This window comes from Monopterus albus, unplaced genomic scaffold (genome assembly GCF_001952655.1).
Source record: "Monopterus albus unplaced genomic scaffold, M_albus_1.0 scaffold45.1, whole genome shotgun sequence".
NCBI classification, from domain to species: Eukaryota; Metazoa; Chordata; class Actinopteri; order Synbranchiformes; family Synbranchidae; genus Monopterus; species Monopterus albus.
This window is the reverse complement of record NW_018127925.1, coordinates 1,147,981-1,168,944: the sequence shown is the minus strand read 5'-3', so window position 1 is coordinate 1,168,944 and position 20,964 is coordinate 1,147,981. Positions and strand designations below refer to the sequence as shown.

The following is a 20,964-nucleotide window of genomic DNA, read 5'->3' as shown; positions in this document are numbered from 1 at the left end:
ATAGCAAGAACACAAGCATACGTATGCAAAAAGTAACCTCCATCTCACCCCCAACTGCAGACCCAAACATAATGTTTTTGAACTGCTTGTTTTATCTAACCAGTCAAAGCACAAAGGAAGGCACAGTTAATGATGCACCTCAAGCCCATGTACACTGCACAATATGCAAGTCTAGTTCTTGCAATACAGTTCTATCACATTAACAATACTGAGAGAAGCATCATTTCCCCAGACAGCAACAAAGACAGACGACTATTTGAGTCTTTCTCTCCACATGAACTTGAGTCTCTGTGCCAAGAACCGAATTAGCACAGCATACTGCTTATTGTTTTTTCTTTGCTTCTACAGAGAACCTTTGTGCTTTTTCATTCCAGTAAAACTCCCCAGAGGAGCAGGAGGTATGGATTTAAAAAAAAAAACCCTGAGTCAATGCAGCAACCTGAGGGCTGACTGCACTGGAGCTCATCAGAGGAGGAGATTACATTCACAGAGACCGGCACTGACACCTCTGCCCTTAGAAACAGGTCAGGTTTGGTGGGTGTGAAGATCCCAAAGGGTGGTGGAAGGTTGTGTGAGTAATAAGGTGCTTCATCCACTGATGAAAGCTTTAGGTTTGAGGTTAAAGCTGCTTCTTTTTATTGCTGTATTATCGGCATTTTCCACTTGCTAATTAATTATTTTTTGCATTATTTTTCCATCTATATGCTTTACTTTCATACTATGCCCTTTTTGATCTGCAATTTTCATTTTCTATGATCTCTTTCCTTTCCTTATCTGCCTCCCTCTGTTTTCCAGGATGGAGCCCTGAGGAATGATCAGTCTCAGGTTTTCTGTCGCCTATCGCCACACCCAGGTTGAGTTCATATGCTATCAATAGACTAATGTGATCTTGCATACTCTGATCCTCTCCTCTGTGTCTGCAGCTGCAGACCGCATCCTGATGCCTTGTCTTTTTCCTTATTCTCTCTCCTCTTTGCCTCTCATTACCTCTCTCTCCTTCCACCTCTTCCTCTCTCTTTTCCTGGCTCTGCGTCTCTCTCGTTCTCAGCAAAGTCTGTAACTGGACACCCCCGCTGAGACCTCGAGGAAAACTGAGAGCAGGAGTTTGAAAAATTTGTGGGGGGAGGGGGGGTGGACTGAGGGCCCTGCTATATAGTGATGGATTGGGGATAACCTGTCCTGAAAAAGGAGATGGGGCCTAATGGCTGCATAATGCAGCCAAGCATGACTCCACCCCTTAGTCTTTACAAGTGCACACACACATTTATTCACGGCCGTTTGACTCCTCTTTCTCTAATTTACTGTGACAAAATGGTGCCCGTATTTCCATCCAGACACCACAAACTGTTCCTCAAACATCAGTCATAAGCCAAATATGTCAAGGCACGCTGTCTTCACAGTGAGCATGTGCGACCCCTGAGCAGCCATGACCAATTCTGCACATATGTATGAAAAAACATATGTACACATACAGGGAAACAGACATGCACTTTGCACCCATGACTTGGCCGGTGAATGGTTTGTCAGAGACTTCCACCGGCTTGTGGGTGCGGAGATGAAAAGAAAGAGGGAGAGAAGGAGGGTTGCTGACAGGGATCTGTCCCCTGGGGGATGGGAGGGTGGGAAGGACAGAGAGGCAGAGGAGAGTGCAGACGCAGAGAGATGGGCGACTGGGGGTTGAGGATGAGTGCAGCAAAGGCAAACTAGCTCACGGATGTAAAGACCTGTGTGTCTTTGTGTATCCAAAGCAAAGGAAAACAACAAAAATATATTTGGAGATAGATGGAGAATTAATTCATGATAAATAAATATGAGCATTTAAGGGATTGTTAAAAAGAAAAATACCTATTTGGCTTTTGCCTGGAGGCTTCACCTTCAGCTCACTTGTCAGTTCTGAAAAACACAAAAGAAAGACACAGGGAAAGCTGTTAAAGAGGCAGAAATGTAAACGCCACATAAAATCATACTCCATCTGTCTTTTATAGGCAATTTAAAGTCACCAACCAACCTAACCTGCATGTGTTTGGACTGTAGGAAGAAACCAGCACAAGTACAAGCAGAACATGCAAACTCCCCACAGAAAGGCCCCCGGGAAACCAGAACCGTCTAGCTGTGAGGTGACAGTGCTAACCAGTGAACCGCCCACTCACTGGTGCTGTACCGTCTTATTAACGCTGTACCCTGATATTTTCTGTTGCTGCTTAACATAACAGATGCTCGATGCAACTTCCAGCACATTTTCAGTGAGCCCATACATAATTTACAAAGCTAAAATCTGAAACTTTACATCAAAGGCCGTGTGTCAGAGACTTGGCCGATGATGCCCTGTTACATTACTTGTTCCATTCTGGAGATAACCTCCTTTACTGTAACTTCGATAAGACATGTTTGCAAAACTAATTGCTATGCAATCTGTTTCAAGAGGAAATGCAAACCGAACAGATAAGTACCAAAAAAGTCATGTGAAACTTAAAATGCTTGTCGTTGAGCTGCTTTTATCAAAACACCTGAGGTAGCAAAAAAAAAAAAACCCTTGTGAATCATTTTAACCAAAGCCGCATCACTCTGCGAAGGTAAAAGTGATATGTGATTTTGTTCATAAAGCTAGTAGATCCAGACGTTCGTTTTAACATTTGTAGAAAAGTTTTTAATTTTATTTTACTGGGTAAATTTGTATTTCTTCTCAGTAGTGTTATACTCTGTGTTACACTGTAGATGGCTTTTATGTGCCGCATTAGTGGAAAGCCTTTACTGTACATCCATTTGTCTTGTGCCATAAAAACCAGACAGATGACAGACAATCAACAGTCAGCAGGTTGCCTGTCTGAACACTGGACTGTACAGTAAAGCATATCCGATCAAAGCCATTATTGATATATATTTTTTAACAGTGCAAGACATAGAAATAGAGCTGACCCAAGTTACTGTGAGATCAACATCATCAACCTGGCACACTGGTATTTTTAGATACTGGATGAATTATATCTGTCATCTATTTTTTTTAGAAGATAAATGTACCATACTGGTACTATATGGTACTCGGTCATTAGTGGTGGGCCATTACAATGTCCCTGATAAAAATACTTCGGCACTCTGATGGGGTTGTCGGGGAGGGGGTGGGCAGACTGCTGGTCGAGTCTGACCTATCAGTCGTGTTGATGGTCTGACTGCAGCAGGGAAATCTCCACGCTCAACAGTGTGTGTCTGTCTGTCTCTGGTAATTTTTAGATTACTGTGGCATTGATTTGTCTTAATTCCCTTTCCTGGAGCATGTTCAATCAGTAGCCACTAAATGAGGGGTTGTACTTGACATTTTCAGTCTGTAACTCTCTACCAACCCTTACACACTGATATTTGCTAAAACTCTTACTGGCTTAAATTATTGGTGTTCATTCAATTTCATAAGCAAAGTGGAGATTTTGTGGTATTTCACTGGATTTGTCTCATCGATTAAGGTGATTTTCTTGCAGAAAATATTTACATTTTAGTAACAAAACCCTTCAGTGAAAAAGAAAATGGAGATCAGCACATGTATGAGTTGTTTCTAGCCTTTCCTCTCTTCTTGCTCTCTCTGTCACACCCTTTTTGCCTCCTCCTGCAGTCAGCATCACACGCCCACCCATGCAGCTAGCATGAAGAGAGAAAGTCAGAGCAGAGCAACAAAAAGAGCAGAAGAAGAGGGTGGGAAGAAAGGCAGTAGAGAAGAAAGGAATGATGGAGAGAAGTGGGGGTAAGAGGAACCAGCTCCAGAAAGCCCATACTGGCTGATTGCTGGTTGCCAAATGTGAGAACCTTTGAGAGCTCTTCTTCTGTAGTAATTATTCAGAACTGCCAGAAGCATTTCTGAAGCTCATTTAACTGCAATAAGCAAAAAAATAACATTTAAAAAATAGAAAAACATCTTGAAACAACAATCAAATAATTAAAGATTTCAACAGCCAGTGTGTTGTAGGTCAACCTTATCGGCCATGGCCTTATTTAAGGTTTTTATTTATCCTCAACCTTGACTGTTGCTAAGATATCTTGAAAGACAAACACATGCAGTCAATTGATTCTATGACACAATAAACATCAAGCAAAAAGCTCCAATTTCAATTAGGAAAGACCAAAATGAATTCACCTTACAGAAATATAAGTACCTTTATGCTGTTAAGGAATTTAGCACGAGAAAAAAGAAAGGTCAAAAGCCCATAGCCGAAGCTAATATCCACGGCAAAATCATCAGTTCAACCTTGCAGTACATTAGGAAGCTAGCACCACCTCTTCCACCTGCAAACTGCATTAGCCTATAAGCATCTAGCTTTACAGCCATGTTCCAAAGAATTAGCTCTCAAAAAATGTAATGTCGCACCTTTCAAGGTCTTCCACAAGTAAATATCTGTGTGAACAAAAGCAGACAACATATACAGATAAAAACAGACAGGTCCACCTTCAAATAGGATCATAGTTACATTTTTAATAGCTTGCAATTTTCAGTGCATGCTGGAAATCTACATGGGTACACAGGAGCCAGTTCATCTTAATTTGGCTTAAAACAACAGACATTCACTCTGGCAGGACAGCATCAAAAGAAGCTTTAAAGATTCTCAGCTAAAAGAGTAAATGGTCTTGTGCGTTTTGGTGAATCTGGCGTAATAATGTCACTAAATGTGCAATAACACAATGTGGACATGCTGAACAAAACTGTTACAAGCAGATGTAAACCAGGAAACAGATTCATGAGTCTGTAAGGAGATTTATATTTGTGTTGATGAGTTCTGAAGAAGAAAAAGTGTTTGTTGCCACAAACAAAATACAGTGAAACTCTGTGGAAACTTCTTTATTGCCAACCAACGGTTTGGCCACACTGACTGAGCACATGGACATAACTTTTGTTAAAAACAATATGTAAAAGCGCCATGTGGACTGCAGGCAGAGCAGGAGAGGACGAGTAAACAGTTAACAAGACACAAGCTCTCTGATGGCACGTCAGTCTCTCTCGTTCTGTCTGCCTCTCAAAATCACACACACACACATACACACAAACACTGCACAGCTTTATTGACCAGATGTGACTGTGCAGCTGAGCTACAGAGCAATGGAGGGGGTTGTGGTCAACACAACTGGTCACGCTGGCTCTGAGCCCATCTTTGTCTCTCTTCTACCCCCCCCCCCCTTGCAGTAGAGATCTATGGTTTAACCATGAAGGAAATATGGAGGAGGTGTTGTTTTGAATAAATATGTGTGTACATGTAAATTGGTTCATAAAGGTCAGGCACATAAGGGGATTCTCTCAAAGACTCTTCATTTTAAATCTTGGTTTAGGGGTTTTAAGTTAGAATTGTGATGGTTTAAGGTTACAGTGTTAGCCTTTGGCACATGGTTGCCTTAGTAAAGGACAGGAAAAGCTACTAGGGAATTAATGAAATTAAACAGAAGGTCTTCACAAACACAGTAATACTCATGTCAGTGTGTGTGTGTGTGTTTTCATATGCACTTGCTTGATTAAATGGACATCATACCCATTAGACCCTAAACAGGAAATGATGTAACCTACAGGAATTGTGGCATGACATCACCATGTAGTCTTTGTCTGGCTCTGACTGATCGAGCAGACACGCGTTCCAAGAACTATGACGGCTGGATGCCCATGGGGGTCTCTAATTTGAATGAAAATGACAGCAACTGCTAAACACAGCAGATTATGATCTCTAAAAATTAAATACTGGTCATGTGTCCCAAAAAAATGAAGGTGAACCAAATATGAACTTTTAAATATTTAAGGATAAACAGGACAGAATAATAAAAGTATCTACTGTGGGTGCAGGCTTGATGAATTATTTTAAAGCAGGGAGAGAAAAAACTGGCCAGTCTACCACAGGGCTGACAGTGACAGACCATCACACACACCCACACTGCCAAATATAATCTTGCTTCTTAAATCGCTATTTAGTGTTTTAATGACATATATCAAGTTTCAAATCCTTATTGTACAGAGGAAAGGTTATTTTAGTAAGTCAGAAAGTATCTTCCTTTAATTACCTCCGCTATGTGTGTGTGTGCTTCTTTGTTGGTTAGCAGAATCACAGTCAAATGGCTGGATGTATCATTAGGATACTTGGTACAGTCACTGGACGGGACCAACCCTAGAAGCATTTTGAGTTTGGCTGGAAAAGGTCAAAGGTCAAGGTCACAAAAAAATGGACCACCTAGGACCTTGGTGTAGATGTATGTGCTCTCTGAGTGCTCTTGTTCAAGAGCTGTGATCACAACATTTGGGGGGTCGTCACATTAAAGTTCTCTCACACACACAGTAACAACAGTACGAGTGAGTCCCTCACCTGAACATCGTTTCTGCAGGGACAGGATCTCCAGGTGGAGGCCATGGAGCAGAGTGAGGTGCTCCTGCCTGAGGAACGCCATGCTCCTCTCTACACTCTCTATCTGCCGAGACAAGCTGCTCTCGTCGCCCATGGCTGAGTCTGGAGAAACACAGGGAGGGAGTCAGAAGGACTGACAGGTTTTTGTTTACTCCACCAGAAACCATCCCGTTCTGTCTTCAAGAGACTACCTGGTTTAACATCATATGACTGTAAACTCCGGCTGCTAACTGTCACTTTCTCTCCTACTGTGAACACTGTCAGCCACAGAGAGAGGGAAATGCAAGGCGTATGGATTCATATGGGTGTTATAAATAAGGAACTGATGATCAGACAAATTAACAGAAATGGAAAAAGTCACGCAGCACCCGTCACGGTGCAGCTAAATCCATAGCTAATCATTTGTATCAGATAATAAGTAGATGGAAATGTTTTTGCTTACCTTGATGTTAACAATCGCAATTTAAGAAAAGTGATTTGTAGGTGTTATAAAAACATCCTCCGATTGGGGCATGCTGGCCTCCAGTGCTGGTCCAAATCCTGTAGGCTGCGGAATTCACCCAAAAGCAATTTTATTTGAAGCATTAAAGTGCTTTTTAGCTGCATGTGACGCCGTACGGTTAGAAGAGGAAGAGGATGGAGAGCTGCGTAAAAATGTAAAACCACCACGACGCATGGCACCGTCTTCCACTGGCAAAACGGCTCCGTGCTGCTGCAACATCTGCGTCGAGCATCATTAGGAAGAGGATGTTTTCAAACTGATCGATATAAAAGCCCGTGAAGGAAGTGCGCAGTCCATTTTTAATATGCGTACATCTCCACCTCACCCAGTGACTGACTGAGGAATCGAGCTAGGAAATGATGAAAACAAGCCATCGTGCACAGAACACGCGAGAACACAAACCGACAGCAGCTGATTGGAGGGACCAGCCGACATCTGCGCCACGGTCTACACTGGATGTGGAGCTGCTGAGAGCGCAAAGACAAAAACATAACATTTCAATGGCTCACTGGCTAAAAAAAGATTTGAACGATTATAAAAGCCATTCAAACAACTGCATAAAAACTCGAATAACACCAACTCTTACACATTTCTGGTTTAAGATGTATTTGATATCAAAATTCAAGCTTTGTTTATCCTAATGCAAACATTTTCAACTCTTTCACAAAAGTGCTGCCAACAAATGTGATTTATTAAAAATTAATCCAACATTTCACTAGATTAGCCAGTGACGGAATGTAACTAGGAACATTTATTCAAGTACTGTACATAAGTATAATTTTGAGGTATCTTTACATGAGTATTTTCATTTTCTGCTATTTCATAGTTTGACTTCACTACATTTCAGAGACAAACATTCTACTTTTTATTTCATTACATTTGTTTGATAACTTTAGTTAATAGTTACTTTTCAGAACCAGATTAATACAAAGATATAGTGTGAATATAAGACATTATTGGTCCTCGGGACCGTCAGTGGAAAATTCACAAGCTATGCAGCAGCATATGCAAAATGTTTCTAAACATAAGATAGGTAAAACTAGCTCCCCTGCAACAGATCAATAATTTAAATCCAATAATATGTTAGCTGTGCCATTCTGCATGAGTACTTTTACTAATTTAAGTATATTTTATGCTAATACGTTTGTACCCAACCTTTATTGCAATTTCAAACATATACAAGGTACACAGTGAAACTAAATTCCTTTATTTCAGGTATCCCAAGTATTACACTAAAGGAAGTATTTTCACTTTTGATACCACAAGTATATTTTACTGCTAATACTTTTGTATTTTTGTATGTTATATTTTGAATGTATTCAGAATACGTCTTCCACCACTATTATATATTATTCAGTAGTGTTAGTGTAACTAGACTTTGACTGAATCGGACTGTGTATTCTACTCTGTTTAAGGTACCACCACCTTAATCCCAAAATCTCCAGTCACAACAGTTGTCAGACAAATGTAATGGAGAAAAATGCAACATTAATTTCTTGATCCTTTATTTTCATTTTAAACAAATTGATATCATACAAACATGTAAACTGGACTTTTAATTACAAAACAATCTCTGCCAAAATATGAAAAAATAAAACTATTTAACAGTTAAAGATAGATGATTTTGCGTTCAGGGCCTCAGTTGATCTCAGCTGCTTCAGTATTCGAGGTTCTTCCCCTTAGTGAAGGGTTTATAAGTCCTTGTCAAGGTGCACACTGTAAATAGTCTTCACTGTTGTCATTCATCTCATTTTTAAACAGATTTTACCATGATTAGAAACACAGAAGTATATAAATGAACAAAGAAAACAAAATTGGTATTTGTTATTTGTGGTTTTAAAAAAATGAATAATGATACTATTAAAGGAAGGATCAATGTAGCTAACCCCCACAGTTACCGTGTATGGAAAAACATGAGGCTGTGTGGGAACACAAGTTCATAACTGCTGCCATTTTCTCTGCAGTTACATCCTGTAACCATCCTTCTGTCCACTTCCCACTAAAATAACACCACAGCATCATCCTGCGGCCTTGGACAATCACGTTTTAGAATACGAGCAGGAACTGAAATGCTTTCAGCGTCATTGCAACATTTCTATAAGCAGAAAAGTCATCTTGGTAATTCACACAGCAACACAATGGACACAGCTGATATTACAACTCCAATAACATTACACTCTTTTACACCACATTTACAAATATAAACTTATTGGTTAGAAAGGACTTCAACTGTCACCAGCTGTCTTCACTAGAGCCAGAAAGGTTCTAATAGTTAGAGGAATAAAAAATAAATTCAACTCTGTATTCATTATAAAAACTCAAAGTGAGACATATGCTTAATCTCTGAAAAAGGAAACTGGGGATTAGCACTCTGGTTTCAGGGCCTGAACATCAGCAGCCTCAGTGTCAGACAGTGGGCCAAGTAAATTCTGGCTGAGGAAAGTAAACAAAAATAAACGATGACCTGAAGTGGCAACGTGCCCCGCAACAACACGACTTACACACAATCGGCTTGGCTATCATTCACGTCTGAGGTAAGCTGCTCTAAGGGTTAGGGTTATACTAATTATGACTCTTATAAAGTTTGTTATGACTTATGTTTGTTATTTTTTCCTAGATGGTTTATTACAATATAATACACATTTGCATTGTGGTATCACAGTAAAATTCTCTGTCTTATTTAAATGCAAACTCAGTGTATTATCTATCACACTATCACTCTGTGAGTAGGGATTGGTATTTGCTAAATTTCCTTAGTCCACAGACAAAACCTTTAGTCATATAAATGATTCCTTATGTTTTTCTTCTGCCAAACACTGACAGCAAAGCTTGAGATAAAGAAGTGTTACAAACTTTATGAGGTAGTAGATGGTTTAAAGTTGAGTGGTCAACTTCAGTGTCTTCACTTAACCACAAGGTTTATCTGACAATAAGATGTTTGGTATTGTTTTACAAGAAGAAGCTGCCATACGCTATTAGTGAGCTGCTAATGTTAATTACACAATCACAGAAACCAAACATACAACTGACAGGCAGTGGAGCTTTGACCTATGGCTGGAATCAGGCCCCTCAATAACACCTCGTACACAGGTGCCTGTGCTATATGAGAGATAGAACGATCCTCCCGTCTAAGAAAAAGGGTACCAAATCTCACCACAGGATGTTAACGTAGAGTAATGAGTGTGTTTATGAATCTACTTCTTCTTGTCTCTTCTTCCCCTCCTGTCTACATCTCCTTCTCTTTCTCCTTTTTGGCCTCCCGGGTGCTGCTCTTCAAAAAGTCGCTCCTGAGCAGTCGAAAAAAGAGGACAATGTTCATGACTGTCATGACGGCCAGACCGACGCTGCCCAGTGTGTAGGCCATGAGGGGCACCTTGTCCCTGTTAAGCACCAGCCAGCGGGTCATCCAGGCCAGCGTACTGATGCGGAAAACCACATAGGTGCCCAGGTTCATCATGCTGTTGAGCCGGCACAACGTTCCTGTGGCAATGTTGGCCATACGCAGGATCTGCCTGAGGTGGAGGAACACAGAATTTATCTCCACCAACAGAGCCACCACGGCAAATCCCACATAGCGGCACGATAGCACTGACAGGCCGAAACAGGTGATCACCTACAGAAGAGGACAATGAGGGAAAAGACAGAGAGGAAGAACATGACACTTGTTCAATAAACAATATTTTGAATACATACACGTAATGTGCTGCAAAGTAAATAAATTATTAACAAAACTAAAAAGACCAAGAAGACTAACTTAATACCTAACCATAAAAGACACTTAAGTGATAAAACATCATCTCTTCTGTAATGGAAACATTGTGTAGTAATGATTAAACATGTTCTTTGTATATCATTCTTATCCAGTACAAGCTGTGCAACTGTGCTCATCAGGAAATGTGTGAATATGTAGAATCTTTTCTAAACTTGCTGAAGGATGGAGAGGCTGTGCCTACAGACAGGGAGGGGAACTGAAACTCTCTGTTCCAGGAGTGTGCTGTGCTGATGCTGGAAACTGGGTGAGGGGTGATAAGGATCATATAAAAGACAAAGCACTGTACTTACTGCTTTAGTGCACTCAGAAACAGACCCGATCTGTTTGACTGTGCTCTCTTGGCCAAGGATAAATACTTCACGCTTACTGCTGAACATTGATGGTCCTTATCTCATATCTCACATAAGAGAATTTTCTTCACAGTTGCAAAAGAGATTCACCAATGTGACCGATCCACTGACATATATACACTGGACATGGCGTCACCACTATGCAAAAATGAAGTCCCAGCGGCTGCCATCTTGCTTTTTTGCAGCCAGATTTAGCCACCAGAAGTGCTGTTGATGGGCATTCACTGCTGCTAACGCCAACAGATACTCATTACGAACTTCAGTCAAACGGTCATCACTCTCTTTCAACCTGGCACTGAGCTGTACACACACACACACACACACACACACACACACACACACACACACACACACACGTACACACGTACACACATACACACACACATCAGGGTGATAATCTAATAAAAAAGACCAAAGTGACCTCTGGGAAAATGTATTTGATTTGTACTTTGATCTTTTAGTTTGGCTCATGTCCCATCCACTAACATGGAGGCAGGATTTATGAGCTATACAGCAACCATCCACCAGGGGGCGTCATTTCTGGGCGCCTTCATGATGTCCATAGTCTTTATACAGTCGGTGGACCAATCTGGTTATTTGAAACAGTCAAGTCACATTTTCTGTCCTTAGACCCTTGAATCAGATAAGTAAGAACTGTGTGCTAGTGTATTTCTCATAGGAGAAGGAGATTAAGGAGAATGGTTGAACTAAAAGTACATTAGTGACTAAAGGTCTTCTTGGCACAAGGAAACAAATAATACATAATTAATCTACACTAGTTTCCATGTTTCCACTGTGATTCTTTTCAGTGAATGCTCTCTGACAGTATTTTACTCAGTGACCATGTGGAAGGACCACTCCCATGACTCATTTCTGCTGAGCAGCGCTTACAAAAGCATGTGATGTAACTAACGGATGAACTCCACAAGATGGCAGCAGTATCATTCAAGATCAGTCTAGGGGGAAAAAAACATTACACCAAGAAAACTCCACAAAACCTACCTGCTGGTATTTCACCAAAGAGTCAGGAGAAAGGATTATATACAGCATCTGATATGTTGTGACAGAAGTGACAGCTGCTGCCTGACACACTCACAGCTGTAGACTGTTCAAACTACTCTCCACAGGAGCCAGCTCCCACTCACAGAACCCAGTTTCACCAACCTTATTCACACTCAAAGTAATGGTTTATGGTGGCATTAAGCCAACACAAGGTTTTGGTTCATAGCAAATTACATGAAACTGGCCACTTTTTACTGACATCCTATTCAAATTACATGAAACTGGCCACTTTTTAAAAAAACATCCTATAATAAACTTAAGTGTTAGTCAAGGAAACATTAATCTCTAAGTGGCACTAAGGGTCACTAAAATTTCTACAAATAATTATACAGAGACCATGAATCATGATAATAAATTTAGCAGAAATCTGGCCAGTTTAATTTAAATATCTTACTAGGGACCAAAGTGTTAGACAGACAGACACTGTCCTGTTGCTATATGTAGAAAATGCCTCAGTTTACTCACATGTTGATTTTAGGATTAACCCCGACTGTCTCTCTCGCTCTCTCTCTCTCTTTCTTTCACACACACACACACACACAAACAAAGCACAAATCAAACTCATGCACCTGCTGTCGAGTTATAATGACAGTGATTTCAAACAGTGTTGATGCACAGTTACAGCAACAGTGAAAGCACTGTACAGTATTTAGCAACACAAACAGCTTGCCTCATCAAAGCCAGTGTGCTGGGAGTGAAAACTGTTACCTCAACGTGACACAGGGCCTTTCAGCACAAAACAAGGCCCCACACATGCACACAAAGTCATGAGATGACAATGTAGTGTTGGCCAGCCACTCTCCTGTGACATTCTAACAGGCAGGACAGGTGATGGATGCTGAGTCTGAAAAGTCCGGCCAAAACAAGGTGTGCGACACCCTGTTATGAAAGTCACAGAAGAAGGCAGCAAAAAAGAATCACTGGATGGTTTGAAAAGTATGAAGATGACGTGAATCACATGCTGTCACCAGGTCTCAACCCAGTTGAACACCTATAGGGGATTTTAAACAGCGTCTCCACCACCATCATCAAAACCACATGAGGGAGTATCTTTTGGAAGAACTGTGTTACTCCCTCCAGTAGAGTTCAGAGACTTGAAGAGTCAATGCCAAGGAGCACTGAAGATGTTCTGGTGGTATGTGGTGGCCAAATACTGGCTTTGAGCCAAGAAAACAGGACTTAAAATGCACGTTCCTTTTATTTTACCAACAACCAAAGTACAGCTGGATTAGTCTATCACAAGTATGCCAAGCCAATTTGAATTTCTTTTTATAGCAGCCTAAATATTCACCATAATTCACCACTATAACTTTTAGAAATGTATAAAGATGAAGCCTTGAAAGCATGAATCAGAATCAGTGCTGGACACAGTGTAGTTAAAGGCCATCATTCAACACCCATTTCTGGGTCAGACTGATATATGTAAGATCAAGAATCGCTGTCTGGGATAAAAAGGAAGCCATGTCAGGCTGACATACAAAACACTATGTTCTGTCATGTCATGCCATGTCAGATGTGATATGGCACAGCTGAGACACAACTCCAAAACAGAGGCAGATTCTCTTCATTTGTTGTGTTATAAACACACTCAACCACATTGGTTCAAACACAAAGGAAAGACATCAACAACTCTGGGGTCCAATATCTGTTACCCTGAACACAGGAAAGCAAGACCATGCACTGATAAACCTGCATACAAGTACCCACACAGACACACACTGAGGTCAAGACAACTTTAACCACATCAGCAGGTTCATCTAAAGTCTAATCTGATCTGGGAAGATAAAACACAATCAAACATGGGACTGGGAAGGGCCTCAGTTAGTCATCCATAAAGAACGGCCACAGGAGCCAGTTCCTGCACCTCTTAGTGTTGTTAGTGCCCACAGCTGAGGGGGGATGACAGTAATATCCCACCAGCATTAACTGGATTTGTCCCACTAAGATCTGCAGAAGCCTAGCCAGCTTGTGGACAGATGGATGCCAGCAGGATTTTCACGACAATGGTAGGTTAATGATAAATATGCAGTGGTGCTACTTCTTCAAATACATTCAATCCGACCTCCATAAATTCCAGTATCAAATTGCATTATTTGATTTACGGTATTTAGTTTTTCCACCATTAAGGTGGGACAACTAGTGAAAAGGGCTCATTTTAGAGTGAACATCTAGACAACAGGGCAAACTCTATATGCTTAAGAAGACAACACAGCTACTGAAGGACCCTGTGGTGAGCCCGTTTGCCCAGGGCTGGTCCAGGCTCAGGAATTAACATTGCATGTGAACTTCTGAATTATAAATGGAAAACAGCCACACATAGCCTGGTATCAACAAGCACAACCGCCTGTATGGTTATAGGCAGTGGACATTTGTAAAATAGGGACTGAGGTGGTTAGTACTTAGGTTTAAACTAGACAGAAAAAGACAGGAGGATAGTTATTTAACCTTTGGTCTGCACCGACATACATTAACCTACTGTTATAAAAACCAAGAAAGTGCTGAAAAACAAGGTGGCAAGGGTATTTGTTCCATGCATTTTCTCCCCGTGGGCTCAATTAGACACCGTGTTTACAAGCTGGTGAGGGACTTTCTGGCTGCACCTTCAGGGGATGAACAGTGTGAAACCTGGCATTTGGGGGTGGGCTGTTCTGACTTTTAGTATCAAGGAAAACAACAAAACTGACCAGGTCAACCAAATAGTTTGAATAAAGATGACACATATTGATATGTTTGCCTTTAAATGGGGCTACCTCAGAGGGTAAGCTGACCGAAACCCAGGCCCAGATGAAGTCAATTCATTTGACCTCATGGTGGGATAGTGGTTATACTGGTAGAAGGATGTTGGAGATGAAGCTGCCAGACAAGAGGTCAAGAGGAAGGCCAAAGGGGAGATATATGGATGTGCTAAAAGAGGACATGAAGTTAACTGGGGTGAGAGTAGAGGATGCTGAGGATAGAGTTAGGTGGAAACAGATGATTGCTGTGGTGACCCCTAACGGGAACAGCCACAAGAAGAAGATTTGACCTCATACGAAACCTTGAACAAAGACGACACCTGAAAGGCAAACTATGTCAAGTAACAGCCAGAAGTTAATGGCTGCATCATTCTCTGCTTTTCAAATAGTTGAAAAACAAAGAATAAAAAAACTCATTTAACCTTGTCTGTGCCACTGCTTTCTTGTCTTTACTCTTTACTTCCCAAGAAACTTCCCTAAGTTTGTCGTTACTTTTATTCTATAAAATATTTTAGCTTGCTGCAATTTTCTTTTTCCATCTGTTGTGTGAGAAAATTTGGTTCATGTTGATTTTGTGCTGGTTGGTCTGGGTGTGGTGCCGCACCTCAAAATAATTTGAGGTATATAAACGTCACTGGCGTAGTAGTTTGCTCTAAATAAAAACTACTTTGTGGAGTGTTGAACAAGGCTGTTTTATACTTGTACTTACAACATAAATAAAAACTACTTTGTGGAGTGTTAAACAAGGCTGTTTTATATTTGTACTTACAACATAATGTATGTGTATCACCAGTGCTCTTAGCAATGTGTACATGCAGGTTATCGTGCTGCACCCATGACTCACAATATATAATTAAGTACAGGCCACGACTAGTTGTCATATATTGTACTAGACTAGGGTGGAGAGCGTGTCACGCTAACCTGCAGGACTTTGAGGATGTCTGTACTCAAAGCTGAGGGTCATTAACTGGATGTGTCAAAACCTCTAGCAGGTCGATCATTGTTGCTCTGTCTCCTTTCCTCTTGGCTCAGCATCTCCAGCTTTTGGTTCATTTGTCATTTTTCTACCTTCAGCATTTTCTCTCTCTCTCACAAACACACATACACACATACACACATTCACATCCCAAGCTAATCGTTTTGTAAACAGGTTTTTTCAGGTTTAATTCGGGTTTTACATACAGTCCCAACATCTTCTGATTTGAAGCTGTGAAAGAAAACCTGGCTAATCTTTCCTTGCCCGTCATGTTTTTGTTATGACAGTCAGAGCTGGGTTATTCAGGCTTTCCATGTAAAACCAGTTTCCCTGCCTCCAGCTGATAACTTGCCTGCTAGAAAGGACAAAGCTGAGTGTGGAATGATAATGAGAAGTAAATACAAAGGGTGGTGTGGTGCAAGGGAAGTAAATGTACTGAAATGTTCTCAAAGCACACACATATGAACAGCCTCCACCCTCAAAACACACTGCCCCTCTAGAAATTCTGGGGAGCAGACCAACAAGACACAGATGCTAAAAAGAACATATACTTGCACCTTTATTTGCCAAGTGATGATTTAAATGTATTCCAGAAAACCAGAAGTAGAATATTATCAGTTTGAAGTCAGTCACAAGGGCACATGGGCAGGAAAATAAGCAATATAACCCAACTACAACAACATATCACATGTACAGTAAGTGGCAGTACACCCTAATATTTGCAGTACAGTAATGATCTTTCCAGCATCAAAACAAATGACACTAAATCTGTTCTTCACAGATGCACCTGTGGCCATCTGTAACCAAGGTAAACAACTTTATGTTGTAGACATATTAATCACAGTTGATGGACTTCAGCCGGGTACGACCTCTTTTTCCTTTCTCTTTTTTTGGCTTTGTTCCAGTCAATTAGGTGTGCCAACAATTTTGCTGCACCTTGGTTTTCAACAATGACAAGTAGCTTACAGTGTCGACTCCCTGTGTTGTCTCGACCTGCTGACAGATGGATGGATGGATGGATGGATGGCTCTATGGGAAGCATGTTTTATTGTTATGCTAACTGTGAACAAATATCACTTCCTTTTTAGGGCACTGTTTTTCCAGTTTCCAGCCTCTTTGGAAAGTATGATATCTATATATATGTGTGTTTGTAACTACACTAGCCTGCTCTGTTTGGGATGCAAGGGACCTGCATCTATACAAGAAGAGGACAGAAGGGCAACAAGTAGTAAGGAGTGGTTTATGGTGTAAGTTTACAAAAGCAAAGAAAGTTGATAACAGAGAATGTGTGATATATGGAGTGGAGCTACAGCAGAGAAGTGTTTTGAGTGGGAACAGACATTTGCAGAAGCCCTTGTAGGAAAATGGAAGTTAATGCAGCTGCATGTGACTGTGTCTCTCTCGGGAGCCTGAGGTTCATGTGAAGACCAGATGTCTGTCCTCCTGTCTGGAGATACACAGAATGGGGGGACCTCATGGGATACATAAATCACAATCTTTATCCTCCAAAAAAACTTGTGCTGCTTATTCTATTTCCTATTTTGCAATCTGTGGAGGAGTGGCAGAGCTGAGAGACTGTGAAGGCTGGAAATATACGGTATATGTTGGCTGGAAACAAAAAAAAATTAAACCAACGTATCATATGTACATACTAAATGAGCTGCAGTTAAGAGACAGCAATAAGACCTGACTGTTATAAGCATGGGAAGATGACACAAGGATAATTATATAGTGTGCGCCATATTTGTATATGACATGATTTTTAATGTCCATCAGAAAATAGGTCAACTGAGCTTCATACATGTTTGCATGAACAAGGCCACCGCATTGACAATTGAGACTTACAAGCCAAATGAGACTAAGAATTGCTGCCATCACATTATGGAGCCACAGACAACCAGCAGCTAGTGGAAGCAGCAACAGAACTGAAGAGATAGGGAACTGAATCAAGTGGGTGTGTGTAGTCGTTTTAGTGTCAGCCCTGTGATAGACTGGCAACCTGTCCAGGGTGTACCCCGCCTCTCACCCAGTGTCAGCTGGGATTGGCTCCAGCTCCCTGTGACCCTGTGCAGGATAAGCAGTATAGAGGGAGGATGGATGGATGGGAACTGAGTCAAAGACAGAAATAGTTGTGCAGGATAATCAGGTTTGACAGAGCTGAAGAAGGATAAGAGCTTCATGGTAGACCTGGCATTCTAATGACATCATGGGCCACGTCCAAAAACAGTATCTTCCTGCTTCCAAAAGTGATAGCTTTGTGAGACAGCTTCATGCCCCTCCCACAAATATCTATTTTCAAGTTCCATTCCTAGCTCAGCTAGATGCAAGATGAGCCTTCAAGAGGAAAAATGTGACTGAGGCTAAATTTGAAAACATGCCAAACATGAGCATGCAAGCACCTCAGAGGACATCCAGGTTTTAAGGACAGACACACACACACACACACACACACACAGGCAAATGTGCTGCGGCTTCAGTGATAAACCACAATCTGACAGTCAACTGGACTCCTTACATACCAATATAGTGTACACCATCAGTGGAAGGAAAAGTGTGAAAATGAAAACCATTTTTAATGTGACATTTATGGAAGAAAGAAGCAAAACTGCAGCAAAAGGTCAAACCTGTGTGAGAAGACCAAGCGAGAGCAGAGGAGCAAACGTGATGTTTCCAATCACTATTAATCAGTGACATTTTCAAAAGAGAACACAGGACACACTGTTAAACACATACTTCTTCATGAAAAATAGCATCTCTGCCCCTCTGGCTCCACTTGGCATCCTTTTAATTATAAGCTCAACATTTCCAAGAGTCATGTGCAATGGAGACTGAAACAGACTGAAGATAAGGAGGAGGACGGCAAACAAACCTTGGCTTCATGTTAACCATACACGCTGGAGTTGGCCCAGCTCAAACAATGATGGCAAAAGTCATCATTCATTTCACTCCTCTTTAGACAACACTTAAAAGAGTAATGTTTGATTCATTTTTAAAAGTTCTACATGTACATAGTGCAATGTTAAGCACATACATATGTAATCTCCTCAGTAGAAAGCACCTTATTTCTGGCAGAAATTTGAGCACTTGCTGTTTTCCAAAGGAAAAACAAAATTATGGCTGACAGGATCTCATCAGACATGAGCGACTGTGGCAGGAACCACGTTTCACAGACAGAAATAAGAAGCTGTAATCTCTCCAGTGAGTGAGAAGGCAGAAAAGAACTTTCCGTGGAATGTTATTTCACTTGGACTGTGACAAAACTTGTGTTATACCACAAGCTGTTTCACTGTGTACAACCTTGGATACTAATCTGTTACTGCCATTAAACTGTACATACTTTACATTGCTATGTATCAACATTTACAAAAGCACATATCTGATGACAACTGTTACATCCAAAAATTGAGTTTTATACTTTAGAGGAAAAAAAAATCATCTGACCTTATAATAAAAAAGGCATTCAACCAAATGGTCTACACACTCATGAATTTTCTGCTGTTTTATGGCTTACATCTGTTAGTATTCATGAGTCAACATATATGCAGCACTGCACAGTGATATAGTGCATACAAAGAGTTCAATCATATCTCCATCTTTACATTTTTTGTTTGCAAATGTCACTGTCATGTTGTCTATCCAGGAAAAGGCTGATTACACATTAGCACTATAAGAAAAGGGAACCAGAGGGCTTCCATTATGAGGAGGAGATTATCAAAGGATCAACCTCTTGCTCCCGGCTGTATGACCAGCTGGTCCTGCCTGGGTCAGTGCTGGGCCACTGGGACATTTCCTGGGACTTCAAATAACCAGTGCACTTGCTTTTGCCAAACATGCTATGATGTGGTTCTCTTGCTTTACAGCCCTTCATGAATCTCTAACAACAACAACTTCATTTATAATAGCTGCATTAAAGCCAAAAGAGAAAGGGGTCACATGAGGACAAGAGAGCAAAGGAATTTGAAGAGGATGGCCTTTCAGAAAGGTACATGGAAATCAAGGAGCGAACAACATAGAAAATGAATCAAAGTGCTACAATAAATCATGGAGTAGGGCGTCGGAGGGAGTGAAGAGCTAGCTGGAGAGCACAGGGAGCAAAGTCCTCCCTCCTCCCACATTCTAGTGACAATATGAAGCCAGCTGGTTTGGCCAAAGCACCTATTCACTAAACATCCAGGGAGCAAAGGAGATAAAAACAAGGTTTTCTGTAAAAAGGGGATACAGGTCCTACACTGCCCAAAGCATCATGAGAAGTGAAGATGATAACATTTGACTTGGGACCAAAATGTATACCAAAGCCATCATTTAGACAATGTTTAATTGGCAGAATGTAATCAATGCAATTGTAATCAAGGTTTATGGAACACAGGAATTGGCCACGCCTCATCAGAGAAGAGAGATAGAGACCTGTATGAGACCTGACAGTGGGGTGATTTGGAGTTTCATGCTAGTGCTACCTTAAGTTACATATTGCAACTTTAAGTATCAATCATAATCAAAATCACCTTTATTTGGCCAAGCATGTTACACACACACAAGGAATTTGTTTCCGGTATAGAACCGAGGCAGCCATCTGCGGTGCCAACTCAACTAATGGCTCTAACCCTTAGGGGCAACTTGGGGGCTCAGTGTCTTGTCCAAGGACACTTCAACACATGGACTGCAGGCACCGAGATTCGAACCTCCAACCCTCCGGTCGAGAGACGACTGCTCTACCCACTGAACCACAGTCGCCCCAAGGGAACCATAAATTGTAAAGTTTACCAAGAAAATCAACCACATACACAAACAATATAAGAGAAGAGGCAGAGCCAGGTCCTCCAGGGCAACAAGAAAATACCTTATTGTAAAGTCATCATGAAAAACTACAAACTGCAGTTTACAAAAAGGTACACTTAAAACCTGACTCAACAGGGTGCTGTAGTAGTGAGTCCTGCACTTCCGGTTCCCTCGCCCTTAAGTCATTGGGTTTTGGTAAGATGCCTGAAATAATGTCTATGGTTAACACAAGGCCAATACATTTTCACGTTTTGTTCTATGACATAAAATCCATCCATCCATCCATTTTCTTCCGCTTATCCGGGGCCGGGTCGCGGGGGCAGCAGTCTAAGCAAAGATGCCCAGACTTCCCTCTCCCCAGACACTTCCTCCAGCTCCTCCGGGGGAATGCTGAGGCGTTCCCAGGCCAGCCGAGAGACATAGTCCCTCCAG

At 41.2% G+C, this 20,964-nt stretch overlaps 2 protein-coding genes across 2 annotated transcripts in view; both read right to left on the bottom strand.

Annotated features, from left to right (window-relative positions):
• Window positions 1-7,337, bottom strand: part of ccdc92ba (coiled-coil domain containing 92Ba) — a 12,029-nt gene extending 4,692 nt beyond the window's left edge. The window contains exons 1-3 of the mRNA XM_020600236.1: window positions 6,802-7,337; window positions 6,321-6,461; window positions 1,846-1,893 (exon numbers count right to left, since the gene is read on the bottom strand). Coding sequence (XP_020455892.1) covers window positions 1,846-1,893; window positions 6,321-6,453 — 181 coding nt within the window. The 5' untranslated portion in view covers window positions 6,454-6,461; window positions 6,802-7,337. The remainder of the gene's footprint in view (window positions 1-1,845; window positions 1,894-6,320; window positions 6,462-6,801) is intronic.
• Window positions 7,338-8,634: 1,297 nt separating this feature from the next.
• tlcd2 (TLC domain containing 2) overlaps window positions 8,635-20,964 on the bottom strand; it is an 18,625-nt gene continuing 6,295 nt past the window's right edge. The window contains exon 4 of the mRNA XM_020600205.1: window positions 8,635-10,474. Within this exon, the coding sequence (XP_020455861.1) occupies window positions 10,088-10,474 (387 nt within the window). The 3' untranslated portion in view covers window positions 8,635-10,087. The remainder of the gene's footprint in view (window positions 10,475-20,964) is intronic.